General features: G+C 43.9%; 1 protein-coding gene across 1 annotated transcript in view; it reads left to right on the forward strand.

The window, feature by feature from the left end:
- The window catches only part of BARX2 (BARX homeobox 2), a 37,048-nt gene extending 17,369 nt beyond the window's left edge, over positions 1–19,679 (forward strand). Inside the window, exons 2-4 of the mRNA XM_052786357.1 lie at positions 13,609–13,906; positions 17,045–17,129; positions 18,364–19,679. Coding sequence (XP_052642317.1) covers positions 13,609–13,906; positions 17,045–17,129; positions 18,364–18,615 — 635 coding nt within the window. The 3' untranslated portion in view covers positions 18,616–19,679. The remainder of the gene's footprint in view (positions 1–13,608; positions 13,907–17,044; positions 17,130–18,363) is intronic.
- Positions 19,680–21,977: the final 2,298 nt, after the last annotated feature.

Consider the following 21,977-nt stretch of genomic DNA (forward strand, 5'->3'; position numbering starts at 1 on the left):
GTTGTTTCTAATGCTAGCGGGATCTGTATACCCACACACGTGCGGAGGGAAGAAAGGGCTGCATTGTTTTTGTGTATTGACTTTTATGATTGCTATTTAAATGAGATTATCAAGTCACAGACGTACCTGTGAAACACGGCGATGCTGCATTCCTCAGTGACAGGTGCTGTAGGAGAATTGGAGGTAAATAGATGTGCTGATGACAACCAGAGACGGGTCATAACCAAAGCTTTGATTCAGAGCCCTCCAAACCTTAGGGTGAGGGAGGGTGTCCCATCTGGATCCCTAAATCAGAGCATTTCTAGGGGCATGTTTGTAGTTCTAGATTGGAGCTGTCACAAACGGGTGTCCTTCTAACATTTCTGTCCATAATGGCATTCATTCACAATTAAAGCTAGCAGAATTTGAGCACTGTAGAAACCTAATTCAATCCCTTATTATTAATTAGGGCCTATCTCCACCCTAAGTCTAATCTGTATTTGTCTGGAGATGTGACAACAGTGTCTCCTTGGCTGACTTCCTATCAGAACAGAAAAAAACCCAGCACACTGATGTCTGACATGAGTGAGGGCTCATATTCCTTGGAGATTGGGACAGCTAGAGCTCACCAACTGGAATTTCTGGCTTATCCTTCTACCAGTGCTGTGGTACAGACAGCCTGGTAGCTGGGAAAACCTTGTCATCGCTTTTCTGACATATAAGTGGTTGCATGCCTCCAAATTGCTTTGCAACTCTCAGGTTGACATTTTTCTCATGGAACTGCTTATTCTGGGTGTGTCCATTTTGAGACTGCCCATCCTTGAGACATTTTTCACCTTGCTTTTTGAGATTAGATGAATTTCAGTAGGGGTAAAACTTGTTTTGTGCCTCAGCTGAAAAAAACCAAAACACCACCCACCCCGAGATGAATGGGCTGGGTCTCAGCTACTATAAATCAGACTGGGTTTGATGTTGGGGGTTATGTATGTTTGTACAGGCTGAAGATCTGGTGCAGATGGTACACCCTGGTGTAGGGTGGAGTGAGCTGTTGTGTGGAGTCCTCTTGGTCCTTCTCCACCGAGCAATTGGCTGTTCTGCTTGTTGCTTACCTCTGTTTCCCTGCTACAGATCAAGCCCATAGCTGCCTTGTCTGCTCTGCTTGTGTTTTCATCCGCTGGCTATACTCTGCAGTGAAAATACATGTGTAATGCTGCAGTCTGACATGCTCTTTCCATGATGTCCATAGTAGTGAGTGCAGCTTTCCTTGTCCTCCTCACTCACTCCTGGGCCACAGGGCAGGCTAATTAAGTACAGATGTTGAAGTGAGTGGAATATCAGTTTGCATGGAGACTGGGCGTGTAACTGATGTGAGCATCCCGCCTCCCCATGTCCATACTGGATAGTCACAGCTGCAGGTAGAGGCAGTGATAAAGCCACATGACTAAGGGTTCTTGCAACATCTTCAACTCTTGACTAACTTTTTATAATGTAGACAGTCCTGAAGACAAGTAAGCTGCTTTGGGAATGAAGTTGCCAGCACTGATTTTTAGCAGTGTTGCAGAATGGTTTGCAGTGAAAGGTTTCTATAAACCGGGAATTCAGCTATATTTTTTTCCCCATCCAAAAAGTGAAAGCTTAGCTGTCCTTGATTCATTCTGGTTTGGTTAAGATTCAATCCATGGGGTGACATGGGTGTGCTGTTACTTGATGTGGAGGGAATAAAAATAGCCATGCCCTGTGCCAGTGGAAGCTATGATGTAGTCTTTGTCAGCTTATTCAACCAAAAAAATCAGTTTGGAGGAAATCCTTATTCCAAGGTGCTCTAGATTCTGATAATAGGGTTTCAGCTTCCTGGAGTAATACCGTGGTGTGCATTATGCTTAGCTTTATTCCCTGTATGTGTCTCTCCTCCTTACCCCAGCCACAAGAGCAGGGTTAAGATCACTGATCTAATTGGCAAACACAAAGGATAGACAGGCTGTGAACAAAACCTGCTCGTGTATCATTTGCATCCTTCTAAATTGCATTGTTTGTGCAGCTGTTCAGCCAAATCATCCACAGAGTTTATTTTTGTCCATAGAGGAAACAGAGATGAGTCTTCTCTCTGTTAAGGCAGATGCAAGATCAAAGAATCATATATGCAGCTCAGAGAGACCAACCTCTCTGCTAAACGTGTCCTGATAGGGGCAAGATTATTAATAAAGCAACCCTTGAGACGATAAGCCACAATTATGAGGCAAAGGCTTTGCCAAGATGTGGCAGGTCTCTTTCAGGTTAACACTGGTACTTGCTGAAGTCCCCCTTTCATTTCAGTGTGGAGGAAAAGAGGGGGGTGTCTCTGTGTTTTAAACACTGATCTACTATTCTCCTAAGAAGAAAAAAGCATTTTCCGAAAGATCCATCAGGCAGAATTTACACAGTCTGGTGTTTAGAAACAATTGAACTCTCTTTCTTCCCATGTGTCACTCACCAGAGTGTTTTAGAGGCTCAAAGCAGGAAGAGGTAGTGATATTTATGGCAAGCTTTTTGCTGGAGCTCACACAAGGGTGGGCTTGAGAAACCTGAAGAGTGCTTTTGTGTGCACAGCTAGTCAGCTGTCCAAGGCTAGTGTTTGCTTATAGCTGTTGTGATAATAATTAACAGAGCAGGAAGTAAAGGACTGATTGATTTATGCACGCATGGCATTATGTGTTTGAACTTGGACAGAAACTGTGAAATCCTGAGAGAAGGCAGATTTATTTATCGCATGTGTAAGGATGTAAGAATGATCATAATGTGTCAGTCCAAAGTCCATGTAGACTCGTATCTTGGACAGTGGCCAGTAAGAGATGCTTAAGGAGCAGTATAAAGAACAGAACGTGACTTATCCTCCCATTAAACTGTACCCTCTCAGCTCTGATGATCTGTTTCTCGATCTAAGTCCAAATCTTGCTCCTTGACCGGTGACACCATCTGGACAGAGGATTGGATTTGGCCTCCTACGTTTCTCCCCAGTGTCCCAAGATGTCTAGTCATCTGGCTGTCATCAGTAAAGACAGAAACTTGTTGCAGCGTAAGCTTAGACACCCTGAGAGTTGTGTCTTCTTGGTGCCCTGGTTCTCCTCCACCCCCAATAGACAAGACCAGAGACTGCCTGTAAATCCATTCCTTCTAGCTATTTGATTCTGTAATCTTTTGGCTACTTTGCTTGCTAAATTTGGGTCCAGTGGGTGATGAGCTTTAGAGTTGAGTCTTGTCCTCAGTAATGGAGGAAACACTTGGCTGAAGTGTTTAACATGACTTAGTTCAAAAAAGCGAGCTTCAAATTGAAGCTGGCTTAATGGAGCCAAACTGTCCCTCGATACAGACATGGTAAGTGAGCTGGTGGCTTGTATCCCAGTAACTTTCCTGCACCGTCTGAGCACTGTCGTTTATGGAGATGTGCTTGTGTTTATTTCTCTGGGACTAATGTGGCCTGGTCTTAAAACTCCCTCGGAGTCCAAACAGTAAGGGCCTGGAATAGAGGTTCATGTCCAAACCCACCATCCATTTGAAGCTGTTTCCAGTCATGATGGCCTTGGGCCCATATATCTTAATAGGAGTTACTAAGACAGATCTGCTTGGGTTCAGAGCACCTCCTTTCCCACCAAATAGGATTTAAAGGGATCATCTGCTAAAGATGAGGAATCCCAGACAGAATCACTTTTCTGTAGCCTCGAAGAGCAGGATCTCTCTGAGCCATGCTCAGTTCGCCTGAAGATTGTGGATTTGAGTCAAGGGGGGCTCCCTTCCAAAAGGCAGGTTGCCGTTTGCATACGTGAAGCAGAATAATTCAAAATAGAAAAGTAGTTCTTCTGATTCATTTTCCACTGATTAAGCCAGAGTGCTATTACATTTGCTACAAAGGATTTCTTGAGTGCTGGCCAAATGGATTCTTTAAATGCTTCTTTAAAAAACAAAACAAAACAACCTTTATGTATAAATTTTCTTTTTCATTGAGGATCTGACAAGGTCCTGGCACACTCCCCTGTTTGACAGACAGCCTGGAAGAAAGGCCGCTGTGTGCAGGGAGAACAACCTATAGCACCCTAGTGGTGCTTGCTTATATCTTTCTGGCAGTTGAGGAGAAACTCAGCAGCTAAGCATTGCTATCCTGTGATAACAGGAAACCGTGGCAGAGTGAGTAGCCCCAGGACAGCAGCACAACCAGGTCTTTCGACTCCAGGTTCAACATGCATTCCGATCTCCTCCCCCACCAGTATTGCCCTCGAACAAAGCCAGCTTGTTATAATGGTTATCGCCAACCCTGCCAGAAGAATCCTGGTGCCATCCTTCAGGGATCTGGCATCCCTGGAGACACTGATGCTGTAGGTGAGGTTTTGGATTGTGTTTATAAGATAGATAATTGCCCCACATCCAGTCCTGTCTAAGGCAAGGTATTACACATCTGCCTGTGGCAGCAGGGAGTGAGACAAGCTCTCGTTCGGGGAGGCTCTCAGGCTCATCATTTGTTCAAGGCCAATTACTTACTGTGTGTACGGTGCCTTAAACATGTAAAAAAGCACAATATAAATATCAAATGTCATTATTAAGTAAGGATTAATTATCTTTCTGGTTAGTTTTTGTGAAGGCCTCCGGCATGCATGCCTCAGATGCATTCAAATTATTAATCACTGTTATTATGTAGAAGTTACACTGAAACATTATGTTGATAAATTGCTAATGGGGACAGGCTTGAAACAGAAAACCTGGATCTCACAGCTCCAAGCACTGAGGAAATTTCACTTGTGGCTTTGAAACCGGGCTAAACTCAACCACAACTCTAAGTGGCCCACAGCTTGGGGAACAGCAGCTGCAGCTTGTGTCCAGCTCTGCTCACCCCTGGGTAGCTGGACGGGTAGTTGCATGATGAGAGATGCTTTGAGAAGGAGCACCTTCTAGCTGCAATATGTTATATTCATTATTACAAAATTTAACATTTACAGACATCAGTGGTTTTGTTTGCAACTGACTTAGCTGAAAGCCCACTCCCTCAAAAAAATCTGAACAGAAAAGTGATTGTTCTCTAAAGTGCCTAGGGAAAGTAGAATAAGGCTCCTGGATGAGCCATAACTTTCTCCCACCTAAGAAGCTGTTGTCAAAAATTACCATTTGATAAGGTTCCACTTTTTCCCCCCACTTGGCTCGTCACAGAACATATAGACTCCTGAAGAATTGGCCTTCGGTAGAATGCCCTCAAAAGGATCATTTTAGCTGTGCTAAAATTAGCTGTGCTAATTTTAACTTCTGTTTTCTTTTCCTCCTGTGGACACATGCAGGTGAAATCCTGGCTCCACCGGAGCTGATGGGCATTTTGCCACAGACATCAGTTGGGTCTGGATTCTTCCACAAAGGAGAGAAGCCATTTGCTACCAAACAGACGTTTTGCTGTGTAGCTGAGTTGCATTTAATTTTTGCAAGACTCCTGGTCCTTGTCAGGCTAATAGGGTTCATTGAATTGAAGTGGAACTAGAATATGGTGTAAACTGTACCTGCAAGCTTTGATGATGAACAGTTAGCTCCGAGGAACCTTGCTGAATGCTATTTTGGAGCACCACCAGTGTCTCTTCGTGCTCCAGTTCTGCACTTAGATTTCAGGGTTGGCTGCTCTGCCTTCCTGTAGCCTCTGTGACACTCATGGTTTCCCATGGAAATTTTGGCTCTGTGCATTTGGGCTGAATCTTGGGACTATTTTTGAAAGCTTTCAAAATGTCCCAGAAGTGGCCTTCACCTCTGCTTGTGTGCAGAGACTTTGGCTCTTGCTTAGCTACAACTGGTTTCCACATGTAACCAAAGAAAAAGAGAGCTAGTAGAAAAAGAAACAACAAAAACAAATGAAGAAAAATCTCCTCTCCCAAAACAGTTTTAATTCTCAGTTAAGTGACCAAGCTCTTAGGTGCTGAGATGTTGGAGAAGAGGAATGGCAGTAAAGAGCGTTCTCAAGCATTCCCAGTTCCAGAATTCCTATTTAATATGTAATAGTCACAGAATGATCTGATTATAGGGTTGAGATATGGCACTTTTAAAGAGTCTGAGGATCACATGCAGGTTTTCTAGCTATTTCAATATTCAAAGAGGGGTAAGCTCTGTAGGGTTGTCTTACAGTAAGACTGGAAAGAATGAGAAGAGAATCAATGTCTGAACTGGTTGATATGAAGGATCTGTGACAAATGATCTGTCACCACCTCTCTGGCCAAGCTTTGTTTGACAGGGATGCCTAAAAACATTTGAGTCCATACTTAGGTACCACCTCTGGACTCAAGGCTCAGTTGACTTGTGCAGGGCACAGCTTCAGGAAGATTTTGTGGCTATGCTCGGACTTCCAGCCCATTACGAGAGGACACAAGAGGGGCAGCTAGCTCTGAAAGACCATCTGTGTCAGCATGTTGCAAGGGCTGCACTGTGCAAATATACCGACTCATGTCTTGGAAACTGTCAAGCTGTCAACACAGTGTTCACAACCTAATTAGCCCACCTCTCTTCAGGCCATAATTAGCTCAGGTGCAATCATACCCTAGCATAGCTACGCTTCTTCCCATTCTAGAGATAGCTGAGGGATCTGTGCACAGCACCATGCTGCACAGCATAAACATCACCCAGGTCATTTTTTTAACTTGGAATTCAAGTGTTTGTTAATGACAGCACTCCAGTGGGCAGGACATCTAGGAAAAGACTGGATCTTGGGCTATTGCGAGGAGGCTGGGGGACCTGGTTATTTCCCTTCAACCCTCTCCTAAGCTCTTGTTCCTAAGGGGAAATTAATTTGCCTGGTATATGCACAGCCCATTGCTGCTGTTCTCGTTCCTTCTGCCTTTACATCCTTATCTGGGCACTTGGTGGAGCACAGCATTGATCTCAGGAAGCACCTGATGCAAGCTGCCTTCTAATAGTTAATAATCATAAAGCTGAGCTTAAGGAAAACATGAAGAGTAGATGAGTGCAGTTGTACTTACACAGTGGCTTAAGTTTTTTGTGTGTTATTGGATAATATAATGCAATTGCAAATAAGCGAGGTATCCTGGTGGCAGTGCCTGTAAAAACACAACGTAAGCACAGGGAAGAGACGAGAAGGAATCTCGCTGGGGAGGTGCTTCGTCAGTGGTAAACTAGGCAGCTCGAGGATACAGCTCTGCTGGCAAGGGCATGCTCCTCATCCCACCACTTCTTGCCTGCTGCCTTGCCTTCACCAGCTCTGTGATTGCTTTCATGACAGGTGCACTCAGCAAGAGAGCCGACAGCGTGGCTATGGAACGATGCAATGCTGGATGTAGGCTGAGACAAGCCCTGCCAGGTGAGGGAAAGTCACCTTTCCAGGAAAGACAGGCAGCAGTGCCTGGGGAGATACTGATCCCATGCTTGCCAGTGCTCAGGGTGCTGAGAGGTAGCAAAGGGGAAGCAAGGACATGCAGGAAGAGGCCCCCATGTCTGGGGGCTGCTCAAGGCCTGAGCCTGGTACAGATGGAGCGGAGAAGGCTTACATCCAATGTCAGCAAAAGTAGATGGGATAAGGCCTAACCTGAAAGCAAGAGTTGCTTTGCTACCCTCAGCAGGGTTTCTGATGGACAGGAGAGATGCCGCAGGTCCGTGTGGTGTGTGCTGGCTGAGGAAGGTAAGCATGTGTAAGAGCCATGCTAGGTTCCTAACCAGCCTTTGTCTAGCTCTAGTAGCTACAAGGCAAAGGAGCCCACGCTGACCTGAGAGGACATCCTGTGTCCTGGGGTACACAGTGGGTATTGGGCTGTTGTCTTTAACCAGTTGACTCCTGGGCCATGTTGATTTTCTGGATTATATCAGGTCTATGCTCAGCTCTGGCTTGCCTCCATTCCCGTGGAGGCTGGTGGTAAAGTTTAGCGAAGATGCGTTGGAATGGCATGGCTGGGAAATCTCAGCTTTTGGGGATCTGTGGTGGAAAAAGTAGTTGTAACACCCTCCCTGCTAAACAAACTGTGTATTGTTCAACTTATTCTCAACGTTTCCTTGCTTCTTTTGCCTCCTTTGCTTCACGCAGGGCTTGCTTCTTCCTTTCAGTAGGCAGCCTGCTCCTTCAGCAAAATGAAGCTCTTTCCTAAATGAACTCACTCCTTCTTGGTTCCCTTTTGTTTTGACACTCAGGAGATTGCAGATTTATAGACCTTCCTGAGTCATAAGTTCATTTTCTTTTATTATTTACCTTTCACTGCAGCCCATTCTGAGTGAGATTTTATTCTGCCTCCGAGCAGGGCTGACCTGCCAAGAGGAGCTGATCCATAAATCTTTCCTTCCTTTTTCTTTCTTTCCAAAACAGAATTAGCTGAGTTTGCCTAGGAGGAAAACTGTTCTGCCATTGCCGGCAGTCAAACAGTGCAATTAATTAGTGCTTTCCCTTTTCTCTTCCCTCTAGTTTGTGTCTGCTGGGGTTGAAAGTAAGCCAGGGAGGAGGGGGACGAGGAAAAAGAAGGGGAAAAGATTTGTTTGAAGTATTTTATTTTTAATTAAAATGTTTGCAAGATGATCTGGTGTATTGGTGGTGTACCTACTGCATCCTATCTAGTGGTCCTAAGAAGTTCAATAGAAGCATCCCAGCAGATGAGTAGAGGTGACTTCAGGCTGGTGTGATGAAAAGCCAGTGTTCCCAATTCCTGCTCACGTAGCTGGAGCCAGCATGGTGAGGCCTGAGTCTTTGCTGCTTTACCTCTTGTGTTCACACCTAGGGTAAGAGGGAGTAAAAGGCTGACACGCTGCAGATTTATGCCTGGGATATCGGCTTGTTTTGGCTAGTAAAAATTGACATTCCTGACTGAAACCTTCTGGAGAAAATGGGATTAATTCTCTGTCCTTCTTCTTCGTGTTACTGCTGAAAAGCAAAACAAGTGGGAAGAAAATGTTTGGATACGTTAGATCATGATACCCTTCTAGGACAAATATTTTACATGTAATTAGGAAACAGGAGTCCAGGGTTCTTTGAGACCTGTGTGGCTTGAGTAAGCTGATTCATTTGAAGGTGGTGTGGTCAGTGCATTGTGCAAGGGGCAGATCTGTTATTTACTGTACAGTGGCTGCCAGCATGGCCTGATTTAAATAGCAAAGAAGAATGTTTTCAGATCCTTAGAAAACACTCTGCAGATCCAGTGTCCTTTTTATTTTTAGCTCTTGGTTAGTTTTAGCAACTGAGTGGCCAGATGTTAGCTTTATGGAGATGGACAGAAATAAGAACTTCCATGCTGCTTGAAATTGAGACTATTCAAATGCTTAAAAAATAACTACAGGAAAACTTCTGTTGCTTAAGCACCACTCCCTCAGTTGTGCATGGTATGAAGTATGGATTATACTAATACTTCCCAAGTATTTGAGAAGTATTCAGCAGCAAGTGAGCCTGAGACTACCCTAGACTTTGGGGTCATTAAGACTGTTCTAATAGATAAAACTGGGACTTTTCTGTATAAAAACCACATAGTAAGAGACTGCTGTCCCTGTGAAGAGCATTGAGACCTCCTGAGTCCTAAACTGCTGGTTGCTTCACCATTGGACTGTGCTGCCTCTTGATTGTTCTAGATGGAAACACTAAAACACCTGAGGTATGTTGCTAGGGTAGCAAACTAATTCCTCATTTTCTGGCTTTTGTGGGCTGCTTTTTGGTTTTCAAGTGCAGAAGACCAGTGGGTCAAGATTGGAAAATGTGCTCAGACAACAACGCAGGACTGTATGCATTCAGCTGAAACTGTTCTGAAAGGCAGGTACAGAAAGGAAGAGTGCTTCATTTCCATTCCTTCCCATTTTGGGAGACAGAGCATGTCACAACAGTGCTGAGCAGACAAGAGCTGCTTGCCAGCATTTAATTTGTTGAAGATTAAGAAATTATTCCATTCTTACAATACCATGTCAGTCTAGAAATACCTTTGAACTCTGGGGGATGTGAAATTTAGATCTAGCCTCAGATTTCTTAGTGTTTGGAAGCCAAGGCTTTATCAGAGTAAGAACTGTACGGATGGTTTAAGGGGAGTCATGTTAATAGTGTACTTAGAGACAATGGACTGGCTCAACTTCAGCTACCTTTGAACTTTGGGATAACTAGATCCAGAACAGGACACTGAACTTAGTTTTTTTTCTTTGTGATCTAGAAGCTAGTTAGTGCAATGTAGAGGCTAGCTATTTCTGGTTTACTCTGTCTGCAAGGAGAGTTAGCTGCTAAAGCATTGCCCCCTTTCTGACCAGCAACCGTCCCCCCCGAAAATATCTGCAGCCTTGAACCCCATGTCTTTCTCTAAACGCTGTCCTTACTCTATGCCCTAACCATCCTGTGTCCTCATCAGGCTGAGGGCAGAAAGCTGAGAAGTCTTGTATATGGCTGGGCTGAACATCAGCAGATGCTTTCATTATTTACGATGGTTTCTAAAAGCACTGTTGCAACTGTTGGTGTCAAACCATAAGAAAAGGCTTCTCTTATGAGCACAAATGATAAACAAATGTAAGACACTTGGTGTCAACAGCCTCACAAATCTGTTCACCACCTGGAGCTCGAAGCAACTCAGCAGTTGCAAACCACTACTTGCTCCAAAGTAGAACAGCAGTTTCAGAAGTGCCGTAAGTAAATAAGTGTCCTGACGTGGGCACCAAAAATAAGCATGTGCTGAGCTTTTCTGAGCGTTTGGCCAGGTCACAGCTGCTGGATGCTGAACATTTTGGAAAACGTATCCCCTCATTCAGGTGCTCAGCACTTGAAAACATAGACCTGAACAACTCCAATGTCATCTGCTTCTCTAATAACCAACCGCTGTTTTACCCTGCAAAAATAGCCAAGTTCTCACTGCTGATCTTGGAAGGAGGAAAGTAGTTCTTTTATTCCTGATCCTACCTGATTATTAGGAAAAATAGCCTGAAGAGACTTTCCTCTGTTTGATGGAGGCAGATCTTAAGCTCTTGGACCACTGTAGCTAGCCTCCCCCACCTCCAAGCAGTCCCAGGTGCTGCTACCATGCCATACAGGAAAGCAAATATCCCTGATTGCTCTGATATCAAATACCTTTTGCTGACCTCCCTTGAAGAGAGTTCCTGTACAAATGCTTTCGTCCAGAGGTTTCAGTCACTTGGAGCCTTGCAGGGATTTCTGAGCTCTGGTGATTTATTACTCCGTAGTAATCTTGTGGTTTATGGAGAGCCCTGCTGGAAATATACAGGGGTACAAGGGTAAAAGTATCAATTAACCAGTGACCTGGTGCCAGAAGCTGCCCATGTGCAAAGACAGGAATGGGGTTTCAGGCTGTGAGATAAGGCTTGGAGAATGAACCTGCAGGGGAGCAGGAGCTCTGTGATGGGAAGGTTTGAACCAGGACCCCCTAACAGCAGGATAAGGGTATATAATAAGACTGGATCCACTCCTTTATGCTGTGTAAGCTAGGGCATCAGTTTTCAGTCTCCTTATTGAGAGCAGGTTGGAACTGGGATCTGTGAAGCCTCTTCTCTTAGAGCCTCTGTGAACGAGACCAGTAGTGCAGAAGGGCTAAGTCCCAGGACTGCTGCCAGATGAAAACCATCAACACACCTCATCGCTCACCCAGGATTATCTCTTATGGTGGAGGTGGCTTCGGGGTTCCTGCGTAGGACTCTCACAATGGAGGTGCCCTTCAGGAAGGGAAAAGGGGCTGATTCTTTTCGGCAAATTTGGCTGAAACAGAGGAAGTCGCCTGTTCCATTGGTGGGTCGGCATTGCTTTTGCTCTCCCGCGATGGCAGAAACTAACTGTAGTGGGTACTGGCGAGGAGGGTATAGACTATGGGAGCAGGATCTGGTTTACCTTCTGTGTGGCTGGCTGGTGTCAGCGGGTGCATAAATATCAGCGAGGGCAGAATTAGTAGTGTAAAGCAAAGGACAGCGAGCTCTATCTGAATTTATGATCTTTGAACAGCCACTGAAGTTGTAAATCAAGGCAGAATTTCTGCCAGGTTACTTGGTGATGCTGTAGATCAGCACAGTCTTCAGCTGAAAAAAATCCACAGAAAGAAAAGGTAGATAACACTTTATACAAGCTAAAGGTTGGCTTAGCAATTCTGATCTCATCTCTCAAGTACTTCCTTGGTGGTTTGAGTAGAATAATTTAAATTTAATGGAAATATTTTTATTTTTAGTGTTGCGGAGATGTGGAGGAGAAAGCAAGGCTTAAGTCCCAGTCTGCCTAAACCCCAGTCTGTAGTCCCAGTCTTGCTTAAATCCCAGTCTGCTGGGATTTACGGTGTTTAGGCAATAGTTTTCCAAGCTTGCTTTGTAAGTGGCTGGATTTTGCACAGCTTGCAGCAGCTGTGGAGAGAAGTGACGATCAACAAGCTGTGCGATACTTTGATGTACTGTGTGCACTGCAGCTTACCTGGGACCTGGTTTATGCGATCACAACCCTTCACTCCGGGGAGGAGGGTAAGGAATACAGGTCATCAGCAGGCCAGGCTGGCAACTCCTTTCTTCCACTGTGACGAGTTACTCACCGAAATAGACTCACTGAGGTCTACAGACTGTTATTTTCATTAGTGGTGATTCATATTAAGAGTTTCACAATCAGGCCTGCTGGTGTAATATGTTCCTTTTCACAGTACCATTTATCTAAAGATCTCAGAATACTTTATGTACATTAAAATTTAATCCATGTTTTACCACCAGTGAAGTAGGTAAGGAGGATTGTTTCCATTTTGCAAATGAGGTAAACTGAGGTACGGAGCAAGAAAGTGACTTGCCCAAGACTGTGCAATTTGGTTGCAAAGTTGTATAGAGTGCCATCTTGCAATGACTCTACATTTCTCATATGTGGCCCTATTTCCCTGCCTGAATTTTAAAGGAACATTTGATTTCCTGGGGCTAAGGCTGAGCAGAAATCTGTCTATAGCTGTAAATCCAGAAGGTCTGATGTGAATCAGGACTTCCTTTGGTGTTTGGGAACATTTAGATTTGTCATCCCAGACTGGCCCTGACCTGAAAGGGTAGGAGCGGAACTGCTGGTTTGTTTTTTAGGGCTGGTATCTACTGGTTGATATAAGATGTAGAGTTAAGAGTCAGTGAAGAACTCTGCTTCCAATCTATTCATCCTCATCTGCCTGTATAGTCAATGGGGTCAGTATAGACAGTGGAAGATGAAAGTGTGATTCATCTGACTCTTTCGGTTACCTACTAGAGGATGAGATGAATTGTGACTTGAACTCCATTGTCTGTTGCCTGTAAAGGGAGATTAGGTAACTATCTCAAGTGAACCTTGTCCTCGTGTCCATAGAGAAGCAGAGTTGCATGAATGGGGACAGATTTCATCGTTTGTTGAGTTTAATCTCTTGTGGCAATTAGACAGATGACTTCAATGGTGTGTGTTGTAATAGCTCCTAAAAAAAAAAGAAAAAAAAAAGGCATTGGAAACACAGGCCCTCCTTTCCCTGTGCTAGGGAGATGCACATCAAGACTCTCAGCCCAAGGAAAGCTAAACATGCAATTTGGGAGAAGGAACAGGTCCAGAGAGGGGAATTGACTGCTTGTGGTCATTTAACAAGTGAATGGCAGAGCCAGGAAAGGTATTCCTCGCTCCCTACTCTCTCCAGTGCTCCCATTAGTTAACGTATTGCCACTGCACTGGCCTTTATCCACCTCTGCTTCCTTCCCTGCCAGGGTCCCCTTCTCTGCGGGCCTATCCTCTCATCTCCGTCATCACCAGGCAGCCCTCTGTGGTCCCTCACCTCGTCCCAGCTGCCACCAGCTCCCGCGTGCTGCCAGCCCAGACCTCCCTGGGGACCACGAGCTCAGAGACACCTGCCAGCGAGACCCATGCCAGCAGTGAGTCGGAGGCAGAGCAGCCCACGCCTCGGTTAAAAAAGCCACGCCGGAGTAGGACCATCTTCACGGAGCTCCAGCTGATGGGCTTGGAGAAGAAATTCCAGAAGCAGAAGTATCTCTCTACCCCTGACAGGTAGGTCAGTCTCTTGGACTAGGAAAAGGAATGAGCAAAAGGGCTGCTCTAGCCCTGCTCAGCTGTTCCCATACTGAACACTTCCTGGCTGTAGTGTGCTGCCTTCTAGCTCCACAGGGATGCCTCTGCCATTGGGCAGATGACCAGATTGAATTTGTCCTGGGATCAAAGGTGGCACACATAGATTATATCAATGGAAATGTCACATGGTGATATATGTGCTTGCTAGCAGACATCCAAGCTCAGAGATAGGCAAGGTACAGAGCAGAAGGCTCTCTGTTGTGGCAGCTGAGAGGTTGGCTGTAACTTCAGCTGTCTGCTGAACTAGCTTTCATCTGGCAAACTTGGGTAGCGATTCAATGAGAAGGTGGTGGCCTGTCCATCAGCTTGGAAAACAGAGCCAGGGTTGCATAGCACTGAAGGCTACCTTGCCCTTGTGAAGGCACAGGCAAGTACCTCATCTTTGTGAAGGAAAAAGCAAGTTCTTAGGGACTACTTGGTACCAAATGGACAAACCAAGCTAAGGAGAGGCTTTAGCTTTTTTAAAGGCTTTGAATCATACTCTGCAAATTTAAATTGCAGGAAGAAGACCTGTCCAATTCGTATGAAGTTTGTAAACCTAGAGAGGGTTTGAAAAGTACATGTCGTGGTTTAACCCCAGCCAGCAACTAAACACCACGCAGCCACTCACTCACTCCCCCCCACCCAGTGGGATGGGGGAGAAAATCGGGAAAAGAAGCAAAACCCATGGGTTGAGATAAGAACGGTTTAATAGAACAGAAAAGAAGAAACTAATAATGATAATGATAACACTAATAAAATGACAACAGTAATAATGAAAGGATTGGAATGTACAAACGATGCGCAGTGCAATTGTTCACCACCCGCCGACCGACACCCAGCCAGTCCCCCGAGCAGCGATTCCCCGCCCCCACTTCCCCGTTCCTATACTAGATGGGACGTCACATGGTATGGAATACACCGTTGGCCAGTTTGGGTCAGGTGCCCTGGCTGTGTCCTGTGCCAACTTCTTGTGCCCCTCCAGCTTTCTCGCTGGCTGGGCATGAGAAGCTGAAAAATCCTTGACTTTAGTCTAAACACTACTGAGCAACAACTGAAAACATCAGTGTTATCAACATTCTTCGCATACTGAACTCAAAACATAGCACTGTACCAGCTACTAGGAAGACAGTTAACTCTATCCCAGCTGAAACCAGGACAGTACATCAGACCTTGAACGCCACAGATGGCAGTTTCCCAATATTTAAATTGGTTTTGAAGATCAGCATTCTCTGCTCGTACTACGTGTCACCAAAGCCAAGGATTGCAGCTAGACCAAATTTCATGGGCACGGCCAGCCTGTCTCATACAGTTTCAGAGTTCCTAATGCGCTTGTACTGACTCCTCACAGCTTCACATAACCAGATGGTTGACACCGTTGATGAAGCACTCAAGGCTGTTAATTAATTTTATCGTATGTCTGTTCCTTGGCTTTGTACATGTTTGAGGCTGATGAGCAATTCCTGTCCGTGTACCACTTCCCCTCTGTTTGTTTCCTTGGGTTTCTAGGCAATGCTGGTTACACTCATGTGTGTGGCAAGAGATGGTAACTGGTTGAAGGTATTCAAAGTGTGATAAAACATGTGCACTAAGGCAAGAAGAGTTAGTCAAGCAGTGTTTCTCTCTGTCAACTCATGGCTGGAAACGTGATGGTGAAGCAGTGGATTGTGATCTGCATTTGTTCCTGCAGCTTTTGGCCTGGGCACAAGACTGTACGGCTGGGAGGGCAACTGAAGCACCTGGTTTATTAGTAGTAAGGGAGTGCAGTACGACAGGATAATGCCTCTGCTAGATTCTACTTTTCAAATAACAGTAATGGTATCTTTAAGTCAATGGGCTGTCTCACAGATGTTATGTAGTGGCATAGGCAGCAGGCAAATCAAGCTTGTAGGTCTAGAGTGAATCCAAAGTGGGGAAAAGCACGAATCCATGAGTGTGAGTTTGAGCACAGAGAGCTGGTGTGGGGTACGTAGGTGTTTGTAAATATAAGAGTGAGTCTGATTGCCCTAGGAACCCAGCTGAAACAAAAGTTTTATTATGAAAAACTTGGCCTTGACAAATGTGTTTCCCCATCCAAAGGCAGGGAAGTATTTGCCAAAAAGTTCACACAATCCAGAACACCTTGGAATGTGACTCTAAGTTTGAGCTGTCCCACCTGCAGGACTTGCGTGACTCTGTGGGGCACTTGCCTGGCATTGTTGAGGATTTCCAACTCCGTCTGTTGTGCAACTCCATTACAAAACTGCCAGATGTGTGGTGCTATCACCTGTGGGAAAGGGTAAAGAGTTACTCTGAGCTGCATTTGCTTCATATCCTGGGTTTTAATATAGAAATAATGAATGGTTTCAGATGAACTTGCATAGGTTGGAGATTTGTGGAGGATGAATCAGGATTATGGGCTGTCTGCCACATATACCCTTAAGCTAAACACGCAAATAGTATATTCATTTATAAGCCTAAATTGCCTATAATAGCAGAAAGCATAAGAAATTAATAAATTTAGATGTACTACTACTCTGTGAGAAATGAGATAGTATTATTACACCCATTATGTAAGTAGTGAAGAAGAAATATGATCCAAAGAGCAGCACTTTCAAAGGCAGACTGATGCTGGGTGTCTTGGTTCTTACGTGTTTGCTTCAGACACCATAGACCTGTTTTTTGGGGATGCGGTGTACCAGTAGCTTCCTGCTTCACATAGAGATGTGGAGCGTCAGCAGTCGGAGTACAGCAGGCTTGTGTTTCAAAGAGGGCAGGCAAACTTCTGCAACTTCTAGGCTTGCTCCTCTGTCCAGCGGTCACAGAGGAGGAAGGAGAACAGATGGCTCGCAAACTCCTAAATATTCTTGCTTCTTCTGTAAGAACATCTATCTTCACATCCTAAATTCACAGTATTTACCACTTTTATCTGACCTTTTCTCGAAACAACAGATTAGAGAGACACATAGCCATCTTTTCTGGTGGTCCCACTGTTGTGTTTAGACCCCCCAAGTCTTACAGTGTTGGATTGACTGCACCTGGCATCTGAGCTCTTCTTGGCCACTGTAAACTCCTTTCAATGTCTGTTTTGTCTCCCAGGCTTGACTTAGCCCAGTCGTTGGGGCTGACTCAGCTCCAGGTGAAGACGTGGTACCAGAACCGTAGGATGAAGTGGAAGAAAATGGTAGGTCGTTTGTTACCATTTCTCCATGGTCCTTAAAAACTGATTTCAAAAGAACAGATTTGGAAACTGAGCATAGTGTCAGTGACCTGTGTCTATTTATACCAAATTTTGTTTTATTCTTGATCACTTTTCTTAAGAGACATACTCTTTTTTTTTAAATGTTTATACTGCAGCATATGTGGTGGGCTAGAGGGGACCATAGGCAGTAGGAAGAATACAAAGCAAAAGGATGAAAGAAATGATAACCTAACAGAGGGAAGAACCAAAATATCTCCTCTGCATTTTTGCCATTCCTGTGATCTTAATGCTTGTGGGACTGGTTATGTGTATAGACAAAAAAGATTGTGCTGCTCCATGGAGACCAATGCAGTTTTGAGAGCTAGTATCATTAATACTTGCTTTTCAGATCTTCCTTTCACCTCGTTCACTTATTCTCAGCTTCATGGCCTTTTTCCAGTTAAAATGCTTTTAGAAAGGACAACTGTCCGATAAATCCTGGTGGGAGCCATGATGCTGTGACATTCTGCAGTGGAGATGTTTGTGTATTCCGATCTGGGAGAGGAGACACAGTTCTAGACTGTATCTTTGAATGTATGTGATAGCTGCAGAAGTTACTGCCACTTAAGACAAATTTGGGATTAGCTTGGATACAGATCTTTGGTTGGAAGTGTCTTGTTGCTGCAGTGATGGTGTGAAGGGAGAGGGAATTAAACATAAGAACAGACCTGTCTTGCTGACTCCCACCCTTTACTCAGATGAGAGGGGTCTCATGCATTTTAATACAGGTGTTACAAAATAAAAAATAAAAGGCTATTTCAGAAAGCAAAAAGGCTGGAGGACAGGCAGTCAGAGGAAATCCTGGCTAAGGTTTATGACTGTTCTTACTTGGGCTTTGAATAAAGCACACGCTCAGGAAAGGAACTGAATTCTGCATAAAGTCTTATCTGTAGTGTTGAGGACTGTGTACCTAGGTTGCTTTTGGGCCTCCTGTAGGAACTGACTTGGAGACCTCCAGAGTTCTGGGTGTCCTTGCTGGTAATGTTTGCATTTCATTTTATTTACATGAGAAAATGGGTGAACTCACTCCATGAATGCAGGACATTTCTATGAGGCTGAAATGGTGACCAAGTCATGGATTAACTTTGAGGTCAAAGCCAAGTTTCATCCTTCTCTAAAGGATGTCTCCCAGCAGTGGAGTTCAGATTGATCCTGACGGTTCATCTCTTTGCTCCAGGTGCTGAAGGGTGGACAGGAAGCTCCAACGAAGCCCAAAGGCCGTCCAAAGAAAAACTCCATTCCCACCTCAGAGGAAATCGAAGCAGAAGAGAAAATGAACAGCCAGGCGCAGAGTCAGGAGCTGGAGGGATCTCAAGCCCCTGAGGAGCCTAAACTGACAGAGGAGAAGCCAGAAGTCTCTTTGGAGACAGAGAAGTCTCCAGAACATATACCAGAGCCCTCCTCAGAGGAGACTACACCATTAAGTTAGAAGGGAAAGAAAGGAGGGAAAAAGAAAAAAAAAGATAAAAGAGAAAAACCAAAACCAAATATATATATGTATATATATATATTTAAATATGTATGTAATTGTGTGTGTGTACATATATATATAAATATATATATATATATATGTAGACCTTGTGTATAAGTCTAAAGATTGGTCACTTTGTGCCTTTGGGAATCAGCCATCACGGGCCACAGTGGAACAAAGACATCCCATGTGAGTGGTGACGACCCGTCCCTCCGGCGGTGTGTGTAAGCCTTCCCACAGATAGTGACGGAGGCCTGAACGTGTTTCCAGAGAAAACCACGTCTAGAAACCTGAGACAGCTCCTGGCAAGTAACGGAGAAGTCCAGGGCTCCTTTCACGCTGCGGAAAGCAAATGTGTAGTGATATGACTGTGTTGGAGGGTTCAGTGTGTTCGCTTGACTTTATCCTTGCCTTTTACAGTAGTGCAAATGGATGGAGGACTTAGTCTGGTCTCAGATCAGGGACAGCTGAGAAATGGGGAGCTCTGACAGCACCATTTCATCGTGTAACCAGCACTTATTTCTGTTAGGGATGGGCCCAACTTAAACAATTTTAGGAAGGAGTTCAGACCCATAGGTTTGCTTTAGCCCAGTGTAAAGATCAAAGCTTCCAAAGCGAGATTCATACCCGGGTCAGCATTCAGATTTCATCTCTCTTGGTTGTTTGGGTGCCGTGTCTGTGAATTTGCAGTGATCCAGGATAAAACTTCGAATGAGATGAGAGTTTGGATTTGAGTCTGTTCCAAAAGCTTTGGGATGCTTGGATCTGGGATTTTTGCTTTGGGCCCACTTCTAATTTTTTAGGGTTTTTTAAAGAACATTTAAATGTTTTCAGGGTTTTGGGAGAATGATGGATTTAAGAAGTTGCTGCAGAAAGTTCACGTTTGTTTAAGATGTGTGCCAAGAATAGATGTGCATCATGTTTCATAAAGTCTTTTTAAGGGTGCATTTTGCCCAAAGGCTGCAAGAGATGTATTAAGATAACCTTTATTTTTTAATTAAAAATTAAATATATAAATAAAACAGTTGTTGTTGTTTCTCTTTCAGAATGCTAGACAGAGACTTTTCTGGGCTAGGTTTTTCTATTCTAACAAATCCCGGAGAAAGCGGGAGTCATCAGACTTTCTGTAACACTACTGTGCAGCAAGCACTGTGCAAACTTCCTTGTAGCACCTTGCTAAGGTAGGTGAGGGGTGTTGTTAAATGCCGCCTTGTCCCTGGGTCCTGATGAACGTGTCAGAATGAAAGCACTTGCGTTACAGCTATTTTCTGTCACCTCCCCTCCCGCAGTTACATCTGGATGGCTAATAAATGGGTCTTTGTGACCCTGTGAAGATGATTTCTTCGTATCCCTTTTTTTGGGGCGGTGGTGACAATTCACACACATAGATTTCAAGTGACTTATCCAAGGAGTGTTGAGTGGGGAGAAAGAATTTTTTTTTTGGTTTCTTGCTCAATGGTGTTTGGAAGGCTTTAATACCACCTCCGCATTAGCTCTGCAATGGCACGTGCATCTGCATCAGGTAATACTTACGTGGTGAAACTCCAGCCGCCTTCAGCGAAGCCAGGGTGGGACATTGCTCCACTCAATATGTCTTTAATACATAGTAATCAGCTTTGAAAAGGCATCTACAGGTTTAAGTGCATCTACAGGTTTGCACCTAAACCTAAAACAAATTCACCAGAGTTGGGCAATGCTCGTTTGCAAGAAACTTTGAAAATCCCAGGCATTTGATGCCATTTAGCTGGTTTTTATGGCACCAAGAGATGGAAATGGGATAAAAGATTTCCCTCTTGCCTGTTGTGTTGAAAACGCGGGCTGTGAGCTACAAAGTCTTTCTTCTGCCATTAAAATGCATCCAAATTTCTTTGTCTCTGAACCATTGTTCTTTCCCCTGAGCCCTGACATACTCATGACAGGCACAGTGAGAAGCAAGGGTGGTGGGGCGGGATTTTGGCACTTGGCCGGAGTTATGATACAGTATGTTGTTGCACATTCTTTATCTGCGGATGTCTTCTTTTTTTTGTTGTTCTTGTTCTTTCCAGAACTGTGCTTTAGTTCAACCATATCTATCAGACTTGAAATAGCATTTAATTTAAAAAAGGCCTATGGCCTGTTTATACAGGAATTAAATTAGATGGTCTATGAAATCTACAATCGTCCTCTATTGTTCTTGGATAGTAGCAACAGCACTGTTATCTCAAAATAAAATGTTTCCACAAGTCTTAAATGCAGTAGTACTCGGTGAGGGTGAAGAGAGCAATTTACTGGAAATAATTTGTCTAATGAGTTTCACCATCAGACTGCAAAAAAATCTGCAAGAGTCTCAACTAGGTTTATTTGGAAGCCTGAATAGTTCATTAAATCAAATTTTCTGTGCAGATCATTCCAGCAACATAAAAAGCTGACCGTTGGGGAAGGCATCAAAGATATTTTAACTTCTCTGAGTTCAAAGTGGAAATACCTTCTAGGGAATTTTTCAAAAAAATTTCAGAGGTGTATTTTAAACATAGCTTTTGGAAATTTCACTGTATAGCCTTGCTTTTAACCAACGTGTGTTCCATAAAATGGATAATGCATGTGGGTTTTGTGGGGGATTTTTTTGCATTTGGCACCCAGTGGATTTGTCTAATTTGAGGAATTTTCATAGATTTACATGGCGGGGGAGAAAGGAAAAGTAGAAACAGGAAAAAAAAAATTACTTTCTTGCTCTGAAATAGGAAGCGGTGTGTGGTGGTTCTGTGCTATCCAATGAAATGGATAAGGAATGTATGAAAATACAAAATTTCAAAAAATTTTAAAGATACGTTTCTAAATCACAAGCAAAGCAAATTTGGCCATTTTCCAGCAAAGAGTAAAATAAATTTTACAAAATGACATTTCCCACTTCCCAAATGAAAATAATTGTTTCTGATTCAACCCCACTTTACAGTGGGAACAGTTCCAGTGATTTTTTTTTTTTTTAATCCCATTCTAATCACTTATGAGTCAATCTGGGTAAAAATGCAATAGTCTAGCTGTCTGGGCTAGTTTTTAATGAGTCCATAAGACACTGAAGATGTTTTTGTTCCTCTTTTGGATGAGTAGCAACCTTAGCATCGTATTTTTCAATGTGATTGTTTAAGTGCAAAATTAGCTCTTGAAATGTTCTCTGATACTTGCACACACTGAATTACTTTCACTGACTTTTCTGATAAATCTCTTGAACGTTCATGGAAAGCACATTCAGAATGCGTGTGTTTGGATGGAAAGAAAACAGCAGGGGAGAAAGGGTAAAAGCATTGAATTATTTCTTGGCTAAATCTTTTTATACTTGTTGT

The sequence above is a fragment of the Harpia harpyja genome, chromosome 4, assembly GCF_026419915.1.
Source record: "Harpia harpyja isolate bHarHar1 chromosome 4, bHarHar1 primary haplotype, whole genome shotgun sequence".
Taxonomy (NCBI): Eukaryota; Metazoa; Chordata; class Aves; order Accipitriformes; family Accipitridae; genus Harpia; species Harpia harpyja.